General features: G+C 40.5%; 1 protein-coding gene across 3 annotated transcripts in view; it reads right to left on the bottom strand.

Annotated features, from left to right (window-relative positions):
- The window catches only part of SBF2 (SET binding factor 2), a 384,097-nt gene that overhangs the window by 138,383 nt on the left and 226,168 nt on the right, over window positions 1–19,546 (bottom strand). For all 3 annotated transcript variants that reach the window (XM_075546087.1, XM_075546088.1, XM_075546089.1), the window contains 3 exons: window positions 16,327–16,531; window positions 11,583–11,692; window positions 10,898–11,047 (listed from right to left, as the gene is read on the bottom strand). In XM_075546087.1, coding sequence (XP_075402202.1) covers window positions 10,898–11,047; window positions 11,583–11,692; window positions 16,327–16,531 — 465 coding nt within the window. The remainder of the gene's footprint in view (window positions 1–10,897; window positions 11,048–11,582; window positions 11,693–16,326; window positions 16,532–19,546) is intronic.

Below are 19,546 nucleotides of genomic sequence, written 5' to 3'. Positions count from 1 at the left end.
GATTCATACCGAGTGGAGTTCCCTGAAGCGTGAGGCAGACATTGGTTACAGACGCAAAGGGTTACTAGCTTGGGATGGAACTAGTTGGTTCCAGCGTTAAGAAGCTAAATCTCTACAAGGGCTTGGATGTACTCAATTGTCCCCCTCACTCCTCCAAGTATTCTACCCTCAGGGTCAAAGGGAAATGAAACAACCGCAAAGTGACTGAGGATCTTTGGTTGAGGTTTGAATGTGGAATTCTAGAGCAATGATATCCAACAGAAATATTATGAAAATATTTGTAACCTAAAATTTTCTAGTAGCCCCATTTTAATAAGTAGAAAACAAAAACAAACAAACAAAAACAGGTGTAATATAATACCATGATGTATTTTATTCAACCCAACACATGCAAAATTACAGTAATTTCTACTTGTAATCAATATAAAATAATTAGTGAGATATTTGACACTCCTTTAAAACCTGCTGTTCATTTTATGAGCATTCAACTCAACTCCCTGCCCTGGAGTCAATACTGACTTGTAGTGACCGTGTAAGACAGGGCAGAGTGGCCCCCGAGAGTTTCCGACGCTTGTACATGTTTACTGGGGGAGTAGAAAAGCCCTGTCTCTATTCCGGTGGGGGGGGGGTGGTGGTCTCAAACTGCTGACCTTGCAGATAGGAGCCCAATGTGTAACCACTGTGCAACCAGGGTTCTTTCTACATCTACAGCACATCACAATTTGCACTAGTCACATGTACAGTACTCAGAAGTTAGGTTCAGCATGCCACCTGAAGTAATTTTTCTCTTGCATTCCAAACTTAAGGAAACTGACTGCCTTGAAAGAGTTCCTAGCAATGGCACAGGGAACGTAAGGTAGGTAAAGCCTGGAAGATTCTCTGAGTTGATGATATGAAGGTGACAGTTATTAGAGGTGAAGGTAGGTAGAGTACATACTACAGAAAAGCAGAGTGCTAGAGAGGCGAGAGAGGAGACCAGAGAAAGAGCATTGGAGATATGCAGAGGACCCGCTTCAAGTATTTAGCCAGGTACTGAATAGTGCACAACTATTCAGTGAAATACATGCAATATGTGTACTGGTAAGACATCTACCTAAGGCTGCAGAAATACTGGCCTGAAAGGATCAGAGGTAACAATGCATCACCTACCTCGATTAGCACTCACACGGGGCTAGGAATACTGGTGGTTCCTACAAGACCACTGGACCTTATGATTCACAATTATTGGGCAGAGTACACAGAATGGTCTTGCCGTAGTAACTCCTGCTACCCCCCACTCCCAATCAAACCCACTGCCATTGAGTTGGTTCCCAATCACGGTTACCCCACATAGTGTTTCCAGAGCTGGAAATTTTAATGGGAGTAAATAGCCTCCTCTTTCTTACCCAAAGCCAGTGATGCTTTGAATAGCCAACTCTGTGCTCAGCAGTTCAACACTTACCTGACAGCTTGCCTTAGTAAGGAATGCTCTGGACTGAGCATTACTCTGGATTTAAATCTTAAAAGACTCAAAAGTATCAAAGTATTTCTAAGGAACTTGATTGCATCCCATACCTCCTGCCCTCCAGCAAAAGCTTAAACATAGGTATAAGAATGTAAAAATATCCAGCATTCAACTAGGTAAAAGTCACAATGTCTGGATTATAATTTTAAAAAATTACCAGGTATGAAAAGAAGCAGAAAAACACTACCTATAATAAACAGAAAACCTACTGAAACAGACACAGCTGTTAGAATTGGAGACCAGCACATTAAAATCGTTACTATGACTCTACTGCCCACATTGAAAAAGTTGAGACCCATGCAAGTTAAGTAAAGGACTCATATTGAGCTTTTAGAGATGAAAACTAAAATGTCTGAGAACAAAAAAATTTCTGGAATTAATGGAAAATTAGATACAGTAAAGAAAGGTGAATAAAAACTTTAATATATACATAGGAATAGAAATTATACAAAATTGAAAAATAAGAGAATAAAAAAGTTGAAAACTTCAAGTGGCCTAACACATTTAATTAGCACCCCTCTTAAAGGCTTAAAATTCACTACCATCGAGCTGATTCTGACGCACAGTGACCTTGTACAGGATTTCCAAGGCTCTAAATCTTTAGGGGAGCAGATAGCTTCATCTTTATCCCTTAGGGAAGCTGGTGGGTTTGAACTGCTGACTTTGTGTTAGCAGCCCAATGCCTAACCTACAACTCACTGCCATCCAGTCAATTCCAATTCATAGCAACTCTACGTGACCCTATAGTTCAAGAGTAGAGCTGCCACTGTTGGTTTCTGAGGCTGTAGGTTTCTGAGGCTGTAGACTTTATACCAAAGTTGTCTCATCTTTCTCCGGTGGAGCAGCTTGCAGGTTCAAACTGCTGTCTTAAGCAGGCTCAGTAAGATTCCAGTTCTATAGAGAGCGTGTTATGGTAACATCTGCTTACTCACTCTCTCTCTTTCCTTGGAAGGTTAGGAAGGATATTTCCTTTGTGAAGGTTGTGAAATACACTAGGGATAAGGGTAATGTAACCAAGAGGAACTGCTGAAACCCAGGTGGGGACTGAGCATGATAGTGGGACAGGAGGAAAGTCAAGGGAAATAGAGGAAAGAGCTGGGAGGCAAAGGGCATTTATAGAGGTCTAGATAAAGACATGTACATTGCAAATATATTTATCTATGAGGACGGGGAAATAGATCTATGTGCATATATTTATAGGTTAATATTAAGGTAGCAGAAGGGCATTGGGCTTCCACTCAAGTACTCCCTCAATGCAAGAATACTTTCTTCTATTAAATTGGCATTCTGTGATGCTCACCTTCCCGACACAATCACTGAAGACAAAGCAGGTGAATAAGCAAATGTGGTGAAGAAAGCTGATGGTGCCTGGCTATCAAAAGAGATAGTGTCTGAGGTCTTAAAGGCTTGAAGGTAAACAAGCGGACATCTAGCTCAGAAGCAACAAAGCCCACATGGAAGAAGCACACCAGCCTGTGTGATCATGAGGTACCGAAGAGATCAGGTATCAGGCATCATCATAACAAAAAATCTTACCATAGTGAATGAGGTGGGGAGTGTGGAGTGGAGAGCCAAAGCTCATCTGTAGGCAACTGGACATCCCTTTACAGAAGGGTCTCGGGGAGGAGATGAGCCAGTCAGGGTGTGATGTAGCAATGATGAAAAATACAACTTTCTTCTAGTTCCTAAATGCTTCCTCGCCTGCCCCTCTCCATGATCCCAATTCTACCTTGCAAGTCTGGCTAGACCAGAGGATGTACACTGGTACAGATAGGCTAGAAACACAGGGAATCCAGGGCAAATGATCCCTTCAGGACCAGTGGTATGAGGGGCGATACTGGGAGGGTAGAGGGAGGGTGGGTTGGAAAGGGGGAAGTGATTACAAGGATCTACACGTAACCTCCTCCCTGGGGGGTGGACAACAGCAAAGTGGGTGAAGGGAGACGTCGGACAGGGCAAGATATGACAAAATAATAATTTATAAATTGTCAAGGGTTCCTGAGGGAGGGGGAAGCGGGGACAGAGGGGAAAAAATGAGAACCTGATGCCAGGGGCTTAAGTGGAGAGCAAATGTTTTGAGAATGATGAGGGCAATGAATGTACAAATGTGCTTTATACAATTGATGGATGTATGGATTGTGATAAGAGTTGTATGAGCCCCTAATAAGATGATTAAAAAATAAAGAGTGTGGCATCAATAAAAGAGCCTGGTAGTACAAAGGGTTAAGCATTAGACTGTTAACTGTAAGTTCAGTAGTTCAAACCCAGCCACTCCACTGGAGAAAGATATACAGCCTTCAAAACCCTCTGGGGTAGTTCTACTCTATCCTGTATGATCACTAGCTATGAGCTAGCACCGACTCGACAGCAGTGGGAAAAGCATCCTCTGGTGACTGCTTTCTGCAGGCCAGGAGTAACTGACAGCAGTAAATGCTGTCGTCGAACGATCACCCGGACTTCAGTGTGGATGATCGATTTTGGGGTGGCAGTAGACAAATGGTAGCATTTCACACTTACAGAAAACATGGGCATGGTTCCTATGGCAGACAGCAGAGACAACGAAATAATTAGCAATGATTCACCTTACGGATAGTCAATGTTTGCTATTTAATTATAAATGTGTCCAGGACTGAAATAGATGTTTCCAGGGTTCTGAAAATGGTGGTTATAAACTTTTCTGTTTGTTTCTCAACATTTCTTTGGAGGGACAGGGCTTTGAAGCTGTCTATTGTGCCATTCTGCTGAGATCACTCTAGGGCAGCAGTTCTCAACCTGTGGGTCAAGCCTCCTTTGGGGGGGTCAAATGACCCTTTCACAGGGGTCGCCTACTTCACAACAGTAGCAAAATTACAGTTATGAAGTAACAAGGAAAATAACTTTATGGTTGGGGAGGGTCACCACAGCATGAGGAACTGTATTAAGGGGTGTGGCATTAGGAAGGTTGAGAACCACTGCTCTAGAGTCAGAAACTTTTTGGAGGAAGACTATGTCATCCTTTACAAATGACTATTCTTTAAGAAACAGCTTCCAGCGTCCTGCAGGACCCTAGCAAAGAACAGACTCAAGGCCATTGAGTTCCCGTGTAGCCTGAGCTACCCATCATGGAAAAGTAGTCAGTGGTACAGTGGTCAAGGGCTCAGGTGCTAAACAGGTTAGTAGTTTGAACTCACTCACCAGTTCTATGGGAGAAAGACTAGGTTACTTGCTCCCATAAAAGTTACAGCCTTCAAAATCCTATGGAAGAGATTTTCTCTGTCACATGGGGTTGCCATGAATCAAAATTGGAATTGACAGCACCTAACAACAACCCCATGCTATCAATTTAGATGTATACAGAGCACTCCACGATCATGAAGTAAGATATATAAAATTGACCAAAATAGGCCCTGTAGGCAGGAGTTGTAAGAACAAGTGCCCCTCCCGTATGCCGGTGGCCTATACTCCAACTGCACTTGTTTCTCTTGACTCTGACCTATGGAGAGTGCCCTTCCAGTTGGCTGGAGATGGACAACCTGGGCTTCATTTCCATACTTAAGAGGTGATGGTTAACGTACTTTAGCTCCACTCTGGGATCACTCTGAAAGACAATCATGCTGGTGGGAAGAACTGAACGGGACAATGAATTGTTGATTTTGTCTGGAAGGAGAGATAAGCAGAGGTAGTGATGCACTTAGTTTATGGGCAGTGGCTAATGTTCTTAGGGATGATCCATGACTTGGAAAAAATACACTAAGAAATTATTAAAAATGAGGTCTGGGGAGAGAGTATGTGGATGGCCTTCTACGGATGAGAACATAGTGTGAAAATATTGATATCCCATATGAATGCTTACCAAAGAGCAACCTCAGTAGAGGAACATTTTAGTTAAATAGACAAGATGACATGTTTATTGACTGCCAACTTCTCTCCCTAGCAATTCTGACGTTGCACAAGGTGTCTAAGAAGAAGTGGCCAGGGTGGCAGATTCCCAGTGACTAATTAAGGACGTCACCACAGGCATTATTGAGTACCACAATCGATCACTGATATACTCCCCTTTCCTAGGGGAACCAGCCACTCTAACAAGGGGACTGAATTGTACTAGAACCTTCATTGAAGGGGCAACATTTTGTTCTTCTTATAAGAGATATCTCTGCTAGGCATGGATTTGCTTCCACCTATCCATGTTCTTTCTGCTAAAATTATCACCTGTGGGCACGCAGAGCACTTTGTTCACTTTCATGGTATTCAATACAACAACATTGCTGACATTTTTACTGGGGTTGTATTCAATCTATAATTTATGGAGGAATGACAACTTAACAATATTTATTCTTCCATATCTATTACATTTTTATTCTTATTGACTATATAATTTAAATATATTTTTGTTAGTACCTTTGCTTATTTTTAATTTACTCATTTATCTAAACATTTAAATTATCCTTTGATAAAATTAAATCATTATAATACATAAACCTTTGGGGGCCTAAATCTGCTCTGATTGCTTCTGTCAACACTAATTCATATTGGTTCATTTCATTGTATATTTGATGGTTTTTAAATTTTGAGTTCACACTTCAGTGAACTTAACCCACAGGAATTGTCTATATTGAGAATGCATTGCTCCAGAAAGCATTCACAATTATTTATTTCATAGGCAAGTATAGGCAGGCAAAGTTATGTTACAGAAAAGGGATTATTTTATTCCTTTTCCAGTGTCTGATCCTGATACACATCTCTCAGGTTCAACCATCTCTTCTTATTTAGGGACAAAGCTTAATCTTATTTAGGGACAAAGCTTAATTGTGGTCATAAATCCATATTTCTCAACTGTTAAATATCTGGGACTCTGGTTTCCTGTCGTTCTTTTCTCAAGAAGAGGAGAGGGGCATACAAGAGATTTCCTTTTCTGGAGAAAACAAAATATCAAATTTTAGGTTTTCTTAAAAATTAAAAAAGAAATTAATTCCCATTTTCATGGAAAAGCCACTCAAAGGATGGAGACTATCAAAATGCTGACAATGAAGAACTTTGTTGGGTTTTTAATGAAAAAATATATAAAAACCAAACTATTGTTTAAAAATCCTAGTTAAATGTTGGCAGATAAAAAAATTAATCCTATATTAGCTAAAACACAGTGTTTGTTTTAAAAGGTAATTTTAGAAAATAGACCTTTAGTGCTCTCAGTTAAAAAGAATACTAAATTATGATCAGTTTTTTGAAATGAGACAATATGTAAGCATAATCTATAACCTCTGTAAAACAGTGCTTTAAAAAAATTATCTTGGCATTGAAAGAACCTGATAAATAGTATGGACCCTTGGCAGTACTCATGTTCTATTTCATTTTCCCTTGAGGACAGGAAAGGGAATAACTTTTAGGTCACGAAAAGCAAAACTCACTGAAGTTTTGAACCACTATCTAAAAATTAGTTCATTTCATTAATGTTTCATTCTTAAACCATCAACACAGATGTTTGGCTTCTCTGTCTTGAAACTCAATGCTTTTGTAAAAAATGTTCAGAATGTCATGTTAAATCCCCACAAGCACGTTGTTATAACAAGAACCTAGGTATAAATCCCAAGTGAGCAATAAATAACACATTAAAATAGGAATATGACATCTGAGCCCATTTGTAACTGACAAGGACCTTTATATAACGAGCTGGAATGAAGCACAGATCTGTTTTATGTACAGAAAGGGAATTGGTCCACAAGTCCTACTCCTGCATTCTCTGGAACAGGGAAGTAACAGAAGACACGGGCTTTTCTCAGAATGTATTTATTATGTTTATTCTTCTCATAAGGGCTTTCATTAACTTTCAACAAAAATGAAAATAATTTTTATTATGAAAGTAGTAAATGCTTGTTATAGCTTTTATAATGTTTAAGGATTCAAATTGGAAGGAAAACATGTTCCCATCATCTTTCCCAGTGAGAACCATTATGAAAGATATAGTGTACACATTCTTCCAGATTTTACTATGATGTATACGTACATATACAGAGAAAAATATTTTTACTGAATTTATTGAACTTCCTCCTTGCCAGAATAATTAGTGGAATTCTTTCATATCAGTAAATATACTTTCTTTTTAGCAGATAACAGCATTCCTAAGAAGAACTGTACCATAATATTTTAATCAACATCCAACTGGTTAACATTTTGGGTGCTGTCCATTTTTGCTATGATAAAGTATTGTTTTAATTAGTCTTTTATACTCTAAAGAAAGACTATATTTCCAGTAAGGGTGACTCACCTCCTACTTATCAATTCCCGATGTAATCTAAAAACGGCTCGTCATTATAATTTTGATGCTAGATTGAACCACTGCAGATATTAAGCAAGAATTTCTGAGAAAGATACTGTGAAATGGGGCTTGAGAAGACAAATATGCTTTTTGAAGAAACTCTATCTGCAGTCCCTAAGACATAAAATATATGCAAGTTTGATAGCTGTACCATTTCCACTCTTGCCAACATTAGCTATATACTTCATTTGCTCTATAACGTTGGCAACACTCGATCTCTCAGAGTTTTAAATGCTTGCCAGACAGCAACCCACAATCAAGCTCATTGCTGTCAAATGAATTCCAACTCAAAGTTGGACCCTACCGGACTAAGCAGAACCGCCCCGGAGGGTTTCCAAAGCGGTGAGTTGTTACAGAAGCACTCAGCCACATCTTTCTACTGTGAAGCAACTGGTGGGTTCAGTAGAAGACCTTTTCATTTGGCAGCCAAGGGCTTTGACCCACAGTGCCACCAGGCTTGCTTCTTGACAAGTAAAACCCACTGCCATCAGGTCGATGCCAACTCGCCGCATCCCATAGGGCAGGGTAGAACGGCCCCTGTGAGTTTCGGAGACGGTGGCTGTTTGCAAGAGTAGAAAGCCCTGTCTTCCTCGGAGCAGCTGGTGGATCGGAACTGGGGACCTTGCGGAACACGGCCCAGCTTGTAGGCACTATGCCACCGAGGCTCTTTCTTGCCACAGAGTTCGTGTAATAGGTTAACTCATCGTGGTGCCAGGCTGTATTTTTCTAATCACTGGTACATTAAATGCTCACTTTTTCACATGTATTTTTATACGCTTATTATCCGAGTTAGTTTCTTTTCTGAGATCCTTGCTTAAGCCTTTCCCTCACTTAAGAACTGTCTTATTTACCCTTTCTTGGTGATTTGTACAGGTTCGTTGTCATCTGTGGCTGGTAGGTGCTGTGGACGCATCTCTCTCTGGGGTCTGCGTTTTCATTTCCTTTAGGTTATCTTTGATGAACACAGCTTTTAAATTTGAATGTAATCAAATGTAATTTGGCATTATTCATGGCTTAACAAATCTTCCCCCATCCTGGAGTCATAAAGATATGTCTCATTTTGTGTTCAAAAAGTTTCATAGTTTGGTTTTTCGTACTTAAGATTTTAATCCATATGGAACGGATTTTTGTTTGTGGTGTGAGGTCTGTGCAGATTTTGTGTGCATCATATATTAAATGTACGTGATGACCCAACTGAGTCTATATTGCTTATTATTTCACCCATCTTTTCACCAGTGACGGGATATGGCAACTCTGTCAGCAATCACGGTTTCTTATATGCGTGAGTCTGTTTCTAGGTGCTCTGTTCTGCTCCACTGGTCAATTTGTATATGGATGTGCCAGCAGCACCCTGTCTTAATTATTACAATCTTAAATTCATTTTTGATATCTAGAAAGGCAAAGTCCCACTCTTCCGCTCAGGCCTATGTTGGTCACTCTTACACTTTTGTGTTTCCAAATTTTATTATTCACCCTGTTAAATTGTATTATATACCCTGTTACTTTTCCAATTTACCAGTTTTAACATATATTTTGATTACTTTCTCTATAGCTACATAGGTGATCTTTAAAATCTTAATATTTAATTCTACTTTCTCCTTCTGTAGTAGACTTGGAAAGGATTTTTACATTATCTCTAGTGACCATGATTCCAACGTCATAGAATAGCTAACAAAGAATAATATAATAATAATAGGGGTTCCTGGGAACAGGATGGGGGTAGAATCAAGTAGATCAAGAAGGAAAATGTGTTGAAATTCATGGTGGGAGCAACTGTAAAATTATGCTTGATCTAACTGAATTATGGATTGTTATAATACCTGTAAGAGCTCCCAATAAAATTATTTAGAAAAAAGAATAGCTAACAAGGAGACAGGATAGTCAGATTATTTGCTTCCCCAAATTGGGTCTGCCTTGTTATTTTAAACTTTCTTATTGTGATTTAGGTGAAGGTTTACAGAGCAGACCACCAGTTTTATGTTAAACAATTAAAAAACATTGTGCAATTCATCCATTTCAACCCTCTCAGTGTATCATCACTTAGGGTCTTCATTATTTTTTTACTTTTAAATTTTTTTATTTAATCATTTTATTGGAGGCTCATACAACTCTTATCACAGTCCATACATCCATCCATTGTATCAAGCACATTTATACACTTGCTGCCATTATCATTCTCAAAACATTTGCTTTCTGCTTAAGCCCTTGGTATCAGTTCATTTTTCCCATACCTCCCTGCTCCCCCTCCCTCATGAACCCTTGATAATTTATAAATTATTATTTTGACATGTCTTACACTGGCCAACGTCTCCCTTCACCCACTTTTCTGTTGTCTGTCCCCCAGGGAGGAGGTTAAATGTAGATCCCCATAATCGGTTCCCCCTTTCTTACCCACCCTTCCTCCCCCCTCCCCCCTCCCAGTATTGCCACTCTCAGCACTGGTCCTGAAGGGATCATCCACCCTAGATTCCCTGTGTTTCCAGTTTCTATCTGTACCAGTGTACATCCTCTGGTCTAGCCAGATTTGTAAGGTAGAATTGGGATGATAATAGGCGGGGTCAGGGGGGGGGGCAGAGAAAGCATTTAAGAACTAGAGGAAAGTTGTATTTTTCATCATTGCTACCCTGCACCCTGACTGGCTCATCTCCTTCCTGAGACCCTAGGGGATGTCCAGTTGCCTACAGATGGCTGGTCTTCATTATTTTATGAGAAGATTACTTCTGTAAGAGGCTCATAGGCATATTTTGAAGTCATTTGGAAGTAAATACTCCAGCAATTAATTTATTACTTAGCTTGCTCATCATTCGTTGCCCTTTGTGTTAACAACGGAAAATAGATCATAAAGGGTTGACCTGAGCATAGATGTTAGGAAAATGCTTTTGATGCACACACACTCACACACATATACACTACACTCACTCAGACACACACACTCTCACACACCACACACACATAAATGCTTTAGAGATGATTTTTCATATTCACACAATCTAGACACAATCTAGTATCTTTTAAGAGGAAGCTTTTCTTGAATCTTTTGGGGTTTGGAATGAGAAAGTATTCTCAAATGCGAGAAATCACTTGAAAGAACAAGAAATTACCTGTAGAGTGCAGTTCATCATCCTTATTATATAGTCAAACTGCTGGTGGTCCAGGAGTGCCCGGTTTTGCTGGACATGTAACCCCAGTTCATCAGTAAGACACTGTCGTGCTGCCTTTCCCTTCAGGGCTCTTAGGGCAGCAGGAAGGGTCTGCAGACAAGAGAGATACGAGTGACCAAAAGGACCACTGGAGAACACACCACTTGTAAACACTCCATCGAAAGTTTAAATGCATCCTAAACGTCAGCTAGCAAAGGCATCAGTAGAAGCAGACTACTGAAGAAGAGCTAGTTGGATGTTAAAAACAATTAAGATGGGGGGAGGGGGGCCTCTTGTTCTTTGAAGAGGCATGTTTAAGTTGAATACTACAGTTTATATAATTCATTATACACTAACTAGATTCTTCATAACAAATTAAATTGTATTTAAAATATTAAGTATCTTAGTAATATGCCAAAGTAGTGTTTAATTAACAATGTTTCTAAGTTTGAAGACAAAAAAATTAAATTACTTTCAATACTTCTCTGGCAGCTATCAAAGTAACCTTGGTTTACAATTTTAAATCTTAGGCATGATTCATAAAAAGATGACCAACACAATGAAAGGTCACTTTATAAGGAAAAGAGATGAAATCTGCAAGCATATGTGTAATCTCAAAAGGGAAATAATAAATGCATTTCATTACCTTTTCAGTCTCCAATGTTTTATTTTCAAATATGAATGAGATGCAGTTCCTAACAACTTCTAGTCTCTGTGCACTGTTGAAAACTGTCATCACTTTATCCATTATTGAAACTAATGTGAAAGGAAATAGAGAAAACACAAATAAATTACGCTTCTTTGGCAACGACAAAAGCGAGGAGAATATGAGTTTTTCACTGTTTGTATGACCAACACTTGGAGGGTACTTTTCCCCCTGGTTAAAATGGCACTGAAGATATTCCATTTCACTATTCTGATTACATTGCAGGTTATGAAGTGTCAGGCTGCTGACCTGCTTATTGAGAATGTCACAGGGTGAATTCCAATGATACACTTAACTCTCAGGCGAATTAACTAAAAGCATATTACCAAAGCCCCACACAGACACTGCCGTTCCGACTTAGTAGCACGTAATTTTTAACACAACAAGAAAGACAACTTATACTTTATGGGTGCTCTTTGGAGTCTAAAGGTACTATGCCTTGATCTCTCACTCTCTCATTATTTTCCTTTCTTCAAGATAAAAACCATGTATCCTTCAAATTATTTCGACACTATTTTACTTTGAAAAAGTAACAGGCTCATAAATTGCAGAAAGTGTATAATGAGGTCCTGTGTATGCATCATGCAGTTCCCCTCAATGGTGACATATACACATCCTGCTTTATCAGAATCAGATATGAAATCAGAACACCACCACGGACTACACTAAAGACATCACTTGGTGTTTGCACTGCTCCTTGAGTTATTCTTGATCATCTGACATCAATTTTCTAGTCTGTCATGAAGGGTGAACCGACTCTTTCACGGGGCCTTTCTGCCCGAATGTTCATTCTTAATGGTGGGCTACCGGTGCTTCCTACAAATAGAGGGGAGGCATGTGGCACAGACTGGACAAGGAATCTACGTGTAGTGTAGAAAACTTCTTAGTTTCCACAAATACCATATAATTTAGTGAGCAAGGAACATGTTTAAGTTACATTTATAAATATTTCCTTCTAAATCTCTTTGGTGGCATTTGAAATTTTCTTCAGTCTGAGCCATTAGGACATCCGCTTAAAAAATAATGTGTCTGTTTACCATTAGGAAACTATTATTTTCCTTTGGCGAATATGACTGCGTTCACTCCCAGAGAAGATTCTCCACTTGGAACCAGAAAAGGGTCTCTCAGGGACGAGCCAAGTCCTCAGCTGTGACATTCTAACGTGAGAGGTCTGGTACTGGATGACAACTCTGGCTTCTGGGCACTTGACATCACAGGGCTTCCCTTTGAAAGCTTTGCCTTTCAAATGCCAGCCCCAAACAATGATAAGTCCTCTGGCCCCTCTGGGGAGTTAAAAACAAAACAAAACAAAATCTCAAACTGACTGCCACTGGGTCAATTCGGACTCACCACGACCCTGTAGGATAGAATAGAACTGCTGGGTGTGTTTCTGAGACTGAAAATCCTTATGAGAGTAGGAGTATTCCCATAAAGATTCATGGCCTCAGAAACCAACAGGTGCAGCTCTACCCCATCCTATAAGCATGCTATGAATCAGAATCAACTCGTTGGCAGTGAATTTGGTGAAGATATGAGAATTACAAGAGCACAGATATTGCTTTTATTAGATGCCATTGAGTTGGTTCTGACTCTTAGTGACTCTCTGCCTGGGCCTGCGCCATCCTCAAAATTGTTTAGAGGGCCTATACTTCCAGAGAAGGGGAAAGACTGGAGAGGTAGTTCAAAACTCACAGCCACTCTTCCCTTCAGGGATTTGTTCATGTTGAGGGCTGGCAAAAAGCTGAGGATCGAGGCTTGATTCTGGTGGATGGCTACGTCGCTGGTTAGGCAGACCTTAAATGACCAGAGGGAAAGCATCCTGTGGCCTCTACGTAAAGAGCTGAAAGAAGAGTAAGCAAGTGAAACTATACAAATGCGGGTATCATAAGTCACCAGTGATGAATCACAGAATTAGAAAAGTACTTTATAACTCCAAAAGACAGTGAAAGACGAGAGGGAAAACACTCAACAGGAGGATCAAATGGAATAAACAACCCAAAAGAGTAAACTACACTAGAGCCATTACTACCAGAAACTGCTAAACACTAATCAAATAAATACAAGCTCCACACTTAGATTAAAGACTGACTAAAACCAGACAAAATTTTCCTTGACCCTATCACTGACACTGCTTACAAGAAGGACACCTTAAACTCGGCGATGGGAATAAACGGGTGGAAAAAATAAACCATATAAACAGGACCCAGAGGGGAGCTGGTGTAGCTGCACAACACCAGCCAGAGCAACACGGAGGCAAGAAGCATTGTTAGAGCGGAAGAGAGGCACTTCATCAAGGGACCACGAAGGACGGTATACAAGTTGTAAATATACAAGCAGCTAATAAATTAGCATCAAATTATTTAAGGAAAATGACTAAAGGAATTAAAACAACAGTAAGCAATTCTATTATTATAATGGGATATTTTAATACAGTTCACTCTCAATAGCCGGGGGGGGGGGGAATATCAAAGTAAGAGGAAGACAGCCTATGGAACGGGAGAAAATATGTGTAAAACATCTATCTCATATGGAACTTGGATCCAGAATATACAGAGAAATTATAATTCAATAATTTAAAAATGGACCCCCCAAAAATGTGAACAGATATTTCTACAAATGAGTTAGATGCTTGTGTTAGCTGCCATTGAGTTGGAGCCAACTCACAAAGAAACAGTGCCTTGTTCTGTGTCGTCCTCAGGATAGCCGGCTTGCGTGAGTCCCTTACTGTGGTCAGTAAACACATAAAAGATGCTCCACATCATTAGCAGATGTGGAGAACCTGGACCCCTCACACAATGCTGCTGAATGCAAAATGATGCTGCCACTTTGGAAAACATCCGGCAGTATCTCAAACTATCCAACTCCAAGTTATGCGCCATCCAACCCATTCATTCCAGTCTGAGGTAGTCATCCAAGAGACCTGAAAAACACTCACACAAACGCTGTACACTAAAGTTCATAGCAGTAATAGGCATAATAGTAAAAAAAAATCACAGAGAACCAGAGACAGCCCCAAAGCTTATCAACGAATAAATGGGCAACTAAATGTGGTTGTGATACGTCTCCATTACAATGGAATACGACTGAGCCATAAAAGGAATGATGTACTAATGTTACAGTGGGAATGGACCTCGAAAATACACTGAATGAAAGGAGCCAGTCACAAAAGACCCCATTTCTATGATTCTACTTGTATGGAGTGTCCAAAGTAGGCAAAGCTATACCGGCAGAAAGCAAACTACTGCATGTTTAGGGCCGGGAGGATGTGGCTTGGGAGAAATAGGGTATGATTGTTAATGGGCATGAGTCTTATTTGGGTGTCTGTTGTATGTGATTAAAATGTTCTGAGATTAAGAGAGAGGGATTGGCGATGGTTGAAAGGGGTTGCTGGGTGGTAGAAATGGTCAATGTGCTCAGCTGTTAAACAACTGGTCAACCAGAGGTACAGGGGAAGGATGACCTGGCAACCTCTAAATATATAAAAGCCCATGAAAACCTTATGGAGCACAATTCTACTCGGGGACACACGCACACACGCATGCACACACAGACACACACGAGATCATCTCAAACTGGAACTGATTCAACAGCAATTGTTTGGTCATGGTTGATTACTGTGGAGAGATTTAAAAATCACCTGATTCTTTAAGGGAATTTAATGGGGTAGTGAATTATATAAGGTGGCTCTTTTGGCCACAGTCTCTAACTCCCATCAAATGACCTTTCCTGACATGGGTCTGGTAAGAAGGTGGGGGAACATACTGATAGGATTCACCTGTGGAGAGCTGCGAACAGGATTCCCTGGAGTGCTATACTGCTGTGTATAAAAGCCCTCGAGAAGCAGGAGGAGGGATCTCATGACCCGCGAGACTCGGGAGTGGAGCCCATCCTCTGGACCCAAGATCCCTGTGGAGTGACCTTCCTGGATCTAGAGGGAAGCTCTGCCATCAGAGGAACGACAGCAGTGCCAGGAGCCAGAGTGTGGGACAGAATGATGGATTCCCCACCTCATGGAGCCAGTACAGTTCACAGTGCAGGAGCCTGGCTTATGGAGTAGGGTGCCTCTGGGCACTTAACTGGGGAAGGGCACATCTGCACCACAGAAGTAATGCTGACTGATTTGGGCTGAGGTTTACTAGAGTGGGGATTTAATGACTCATGGAACTTAAACTTTGGTTTGCCCCTTTGGACATATATTTGCAGATCTGAAAGAACTTTTTAACATGTCCTGTTAAACAACTCAACCATGGGCATTTCTCACTGGCATTACAAGTTGGTAACTTCCTTAATAAACCTTTTTATTATGAATTTTGTCATTGAGTTCTGTGTAGCCATTGCAAAGGATATTAGAACCCAAAGAGGTAAAATAGAAATCAAGTCGAAAATAAATTCAGACAACACAAATTATGTCTCAATGAAGCTGGGATGAAGAACAAGAACCTAACCTAGCACTAGAGGTTAAGTTAATGGCTCCCCTAGGTGGGGTACTGGGAGTGAAACAATCTTTCTGGTGTTGATAACCTTCTCATTCTCCAGCTAGGTACTGGCTGGTGACGTGAGTTAATTCACTTGGTGAAAGTTCATCAAAATGCTTGCTTTATGCTATGTGTACCTTTCTTTTTGTGTCTCATATCTTAATTAAAAAAACTTGGCTTTTAAAACACACAGACAGACAAATACATACCGACAGGTGGACCTGCTGGCACAACACATTTCTTTTCCACTCGTGTGGCAGGTGGTGCACTCTGGTTCTTAGCAAGGTTTTCCTGTATTAATTCCTGAACCCGGGCTTCATTAATCTTTGGGAAAGGGAGAATATGAACTCGCAAGTGGGATCCTTCTGTTGGGCGCGGCACTTTCTGGAATGCCATGTGAGGGTTTGGATTCTCCTACAGTATGAGACAGAGGCAGTTATTCAGGTGTGAACATGACATCAGTTGACTGTCAGGCAGGGAGTGGGAGCTGAGGGGCACACAATGAAACCCAGGCTTCGGCGTGCTTGTCCACACACCCATACATGCGTCCCACGACGCAGACGACCCGACTCTGCCTTGTTCTTACGTGCTCTATCAGCAGACGACTCTCCTTTCTCGGTCAGGATCAGTTCCCACATCATATTGATAGATCTTTGATTTCTTATCTCTTTCATTTCTAATCTATTTTGTCATTTTTATGGATTAAAGATATGAGATTGGACGTGGCCATGAAAGAAAGGAAGTATGAATAGAAACAAGCCCAAAGACTGAATGGGGTATCGACTCAATGATTCACACATTTATATCTTCAACCAGCCGTTCTCCAGAAGTCCCAAACCAGTCCAGTTGCCATCAGACGATTCTGACTATGGGTAAAGGGACCACACACTTTTACTCAGCCATCAAGCACTTGGCAGTTACTAACACGCAGACTCCTCCTGAGCCCAGGTTCCGACTCTGCGTGCCTACACTTCGTACTTCCATTGAAATTTAAATGACATCTTCAATTCAGATGCTAACTGGAGCTCAGACACTTCACCCACTTCCAAACCTGCTACTTCTACAGCCTTTCTCATTTCGCTAAATCCGTATTAATTTTTCTAATTGCTTAGAATACAGTAATGATCTGAGAAATGTTGGTGGCTTGAAACAGTGTTAGAAGCACGTTTTAGCAGCGAAGACTACAAAGTTTTCAGGTGGGGGGGAGGGGGTGGATAATTAGGTGTTAAGAGAAAGGCACTGAAAATGACTGAGCAATCTGAACTGGTCTCCCTGCTTCTACGGTTGTTCCAGAGTACACGCTCAAGTCCTCACAACATGCAAGGCCCTACTAGATCTGTCCTTGTATACTGCATTCATTCGCTCCTAGTCACACAAGCCTTGTGGTTTCTGCCTCAGAGTCTTGGTACTTTCTGTTACTGCCCTTTATATGGTATACCCATGTACATCCTTCCTCTACCGTTGCATCTCTTTGCTTAAGCGTCATTTTCCTGGCCACCGTGTCTCTCATTGTGTCTTTGCAACATACTCCCTACCCCCCTTTTGTAGTTTTCTCCTTCATATGTATCACTTCTCACATACTGCTACTTCCATTAGACTGTGCATTGTCTATCTTCCTAGCTCAGCCTTTTTGATATATTATTTAATATACATCCCTCTGCTGTAGCTCTACACCGATAGCAATGAGAAACTGTCTGACACACAGTTGGCACTCTATAAATGGCTGCAGTCTAATCAGAGGGCTACACACTGGGATTGTGATAAGTGAAGGAGAGGCGCCAGCAAATATTTTATGACTCCTGGGGCTGGCAGGGACTTTATCTCATCATGGAGTTAAGCAGGAGTATTCTTCAATGGTTACAGGCAGAGTGGAATCTATCTCCTTTATAAAGTTCTCTAGGGAAGGATGCTTTACAACCGCTCTTAGACCAATTCTAGTATTTATTATCCTTTACAACAAGAAAATTCCTTTTTCTCACTGAACCCATGTTATTCAGTGTTACAGATTCAGTTCAATCGTACCCCAAACATCCTTGGACAAAGTCATCATCTGCTAGGGCTTTGCCCACAGCTTTTTGGTCAAGTGGTCCAGACCCAGTCAAAGGAAAGGCTGGTCTCAGGTGGATGATATCAGCAGAATTTTCCAGCAAAATAAGGGAGGGAATACAGCTCTAAGTGTCAAAAAGCCCGGGCTCGGTTCTTGCTGTTTGTCCCTTTCCTGTCATGCTGGACTTCGCCTAAAGTACACACACTTCTGTGTATCACAGGCTTCCTGAGTCGGTGAAACCAGACTAAAATTTATCGTCTTGCCAAAGGAACCCTTTTCTATGGAGTTCATATCGTCCTCCTAGATCATTAGCCATGAAAGAGAAAAAGCGATAAGCAAAGCCCAACACCACATCTTCATGATCACTACTTTCTAAACCAACTGTTCAAACAAGTGCTGCGAAATGTTGCCTGGGATTACATCAACACCACCAGTTTAGCTTTTAAACAACCCTTTCTCAGAAATAGTATGTCTGAAAAAAATAGTATGTTTGCTCTTTTTTGTCCTTTCAGATACAATTCCTATTCACAGCTTATGTTCTCACAATTAGAAACAAAGTCTCAGAAACAAGTTGGGGAGACTTCTTTTTCAGGCTGCTGAGGTAACTCATGTGCAGCCTGAGATAGGACATTGAAAAAGGATTCTTTACTACTTCTGCTTCTATTTACACTTATTTCCCTGATAATAAAAAACAAAATTTTCTCATGGTGGAATTAATATTTATTAGAACCAAATTTAAAATGTGAGAAAAGTATGAAGGAGAAAAGAAAGCTTACAGATACCAATTTAGCCTCTCAAGTTCAATTTCATCCATTTCCCTGACGATATATGCTCATCTTCTGGCTTCTTGCTCTCAAAATGATTTACGTTGGTCTGTTCGAGTTTGTCCCGTGATATGACATGTTCATCTTAAAACATGTGAAATGCCTCACTATTATGCCCACTGCTGACATGATTTCAGACATATTTTATAAGGTCAAGAGAAGAGGAACTGTTTTCATTGTTGTTTTTTTCTCCCCCAACTTGCAAAAATTTAAAAAATAATTTTATTGGGGGGGAGGGCTCATACAATTCTCATCACAATCCATACATCCATCCATTGTGTCAAGCACATTTGCACATTTGTTGCCATCATCATTCTCAACAACTTATAAATATGAAGTTTTTTAAACCTACAAATTATAGCACTACATTGAACCCCTGACTTCCTTTCAGCAAAAGTTCAACAATCCCTGATCATTTATCATTTTGTAATATTACTTTCTCTTCTTTTCCATTTCTTTTTCTCCCATTTCCCCCCTGAATCATTTGAAAAGCTGCACACATCAATGTCTGTCCTTCTTAGGGAAGGATAAACTTTCAGGGCTCACGGGAGCAGCAGT

Source organism: Tenrec ecaudatus, chromosome 4 (genome assembly GCF_050624435.1).
Source record: "Tenrec ecaudatus isolate mTenEca1 chromosome 4, mTenEca1.hap1, whole genome shotgun sequence".
Classification (NCBI taxonomy): Eukaryota; Metazoa; Chordata; class Mammalia; order Afrosoricida; family Tenrecidae; genus Tenrec; species Tenrec ecaudatus.
This window is presented reverse-complemented; position numbering and strand designations above follow the sequence as displayed.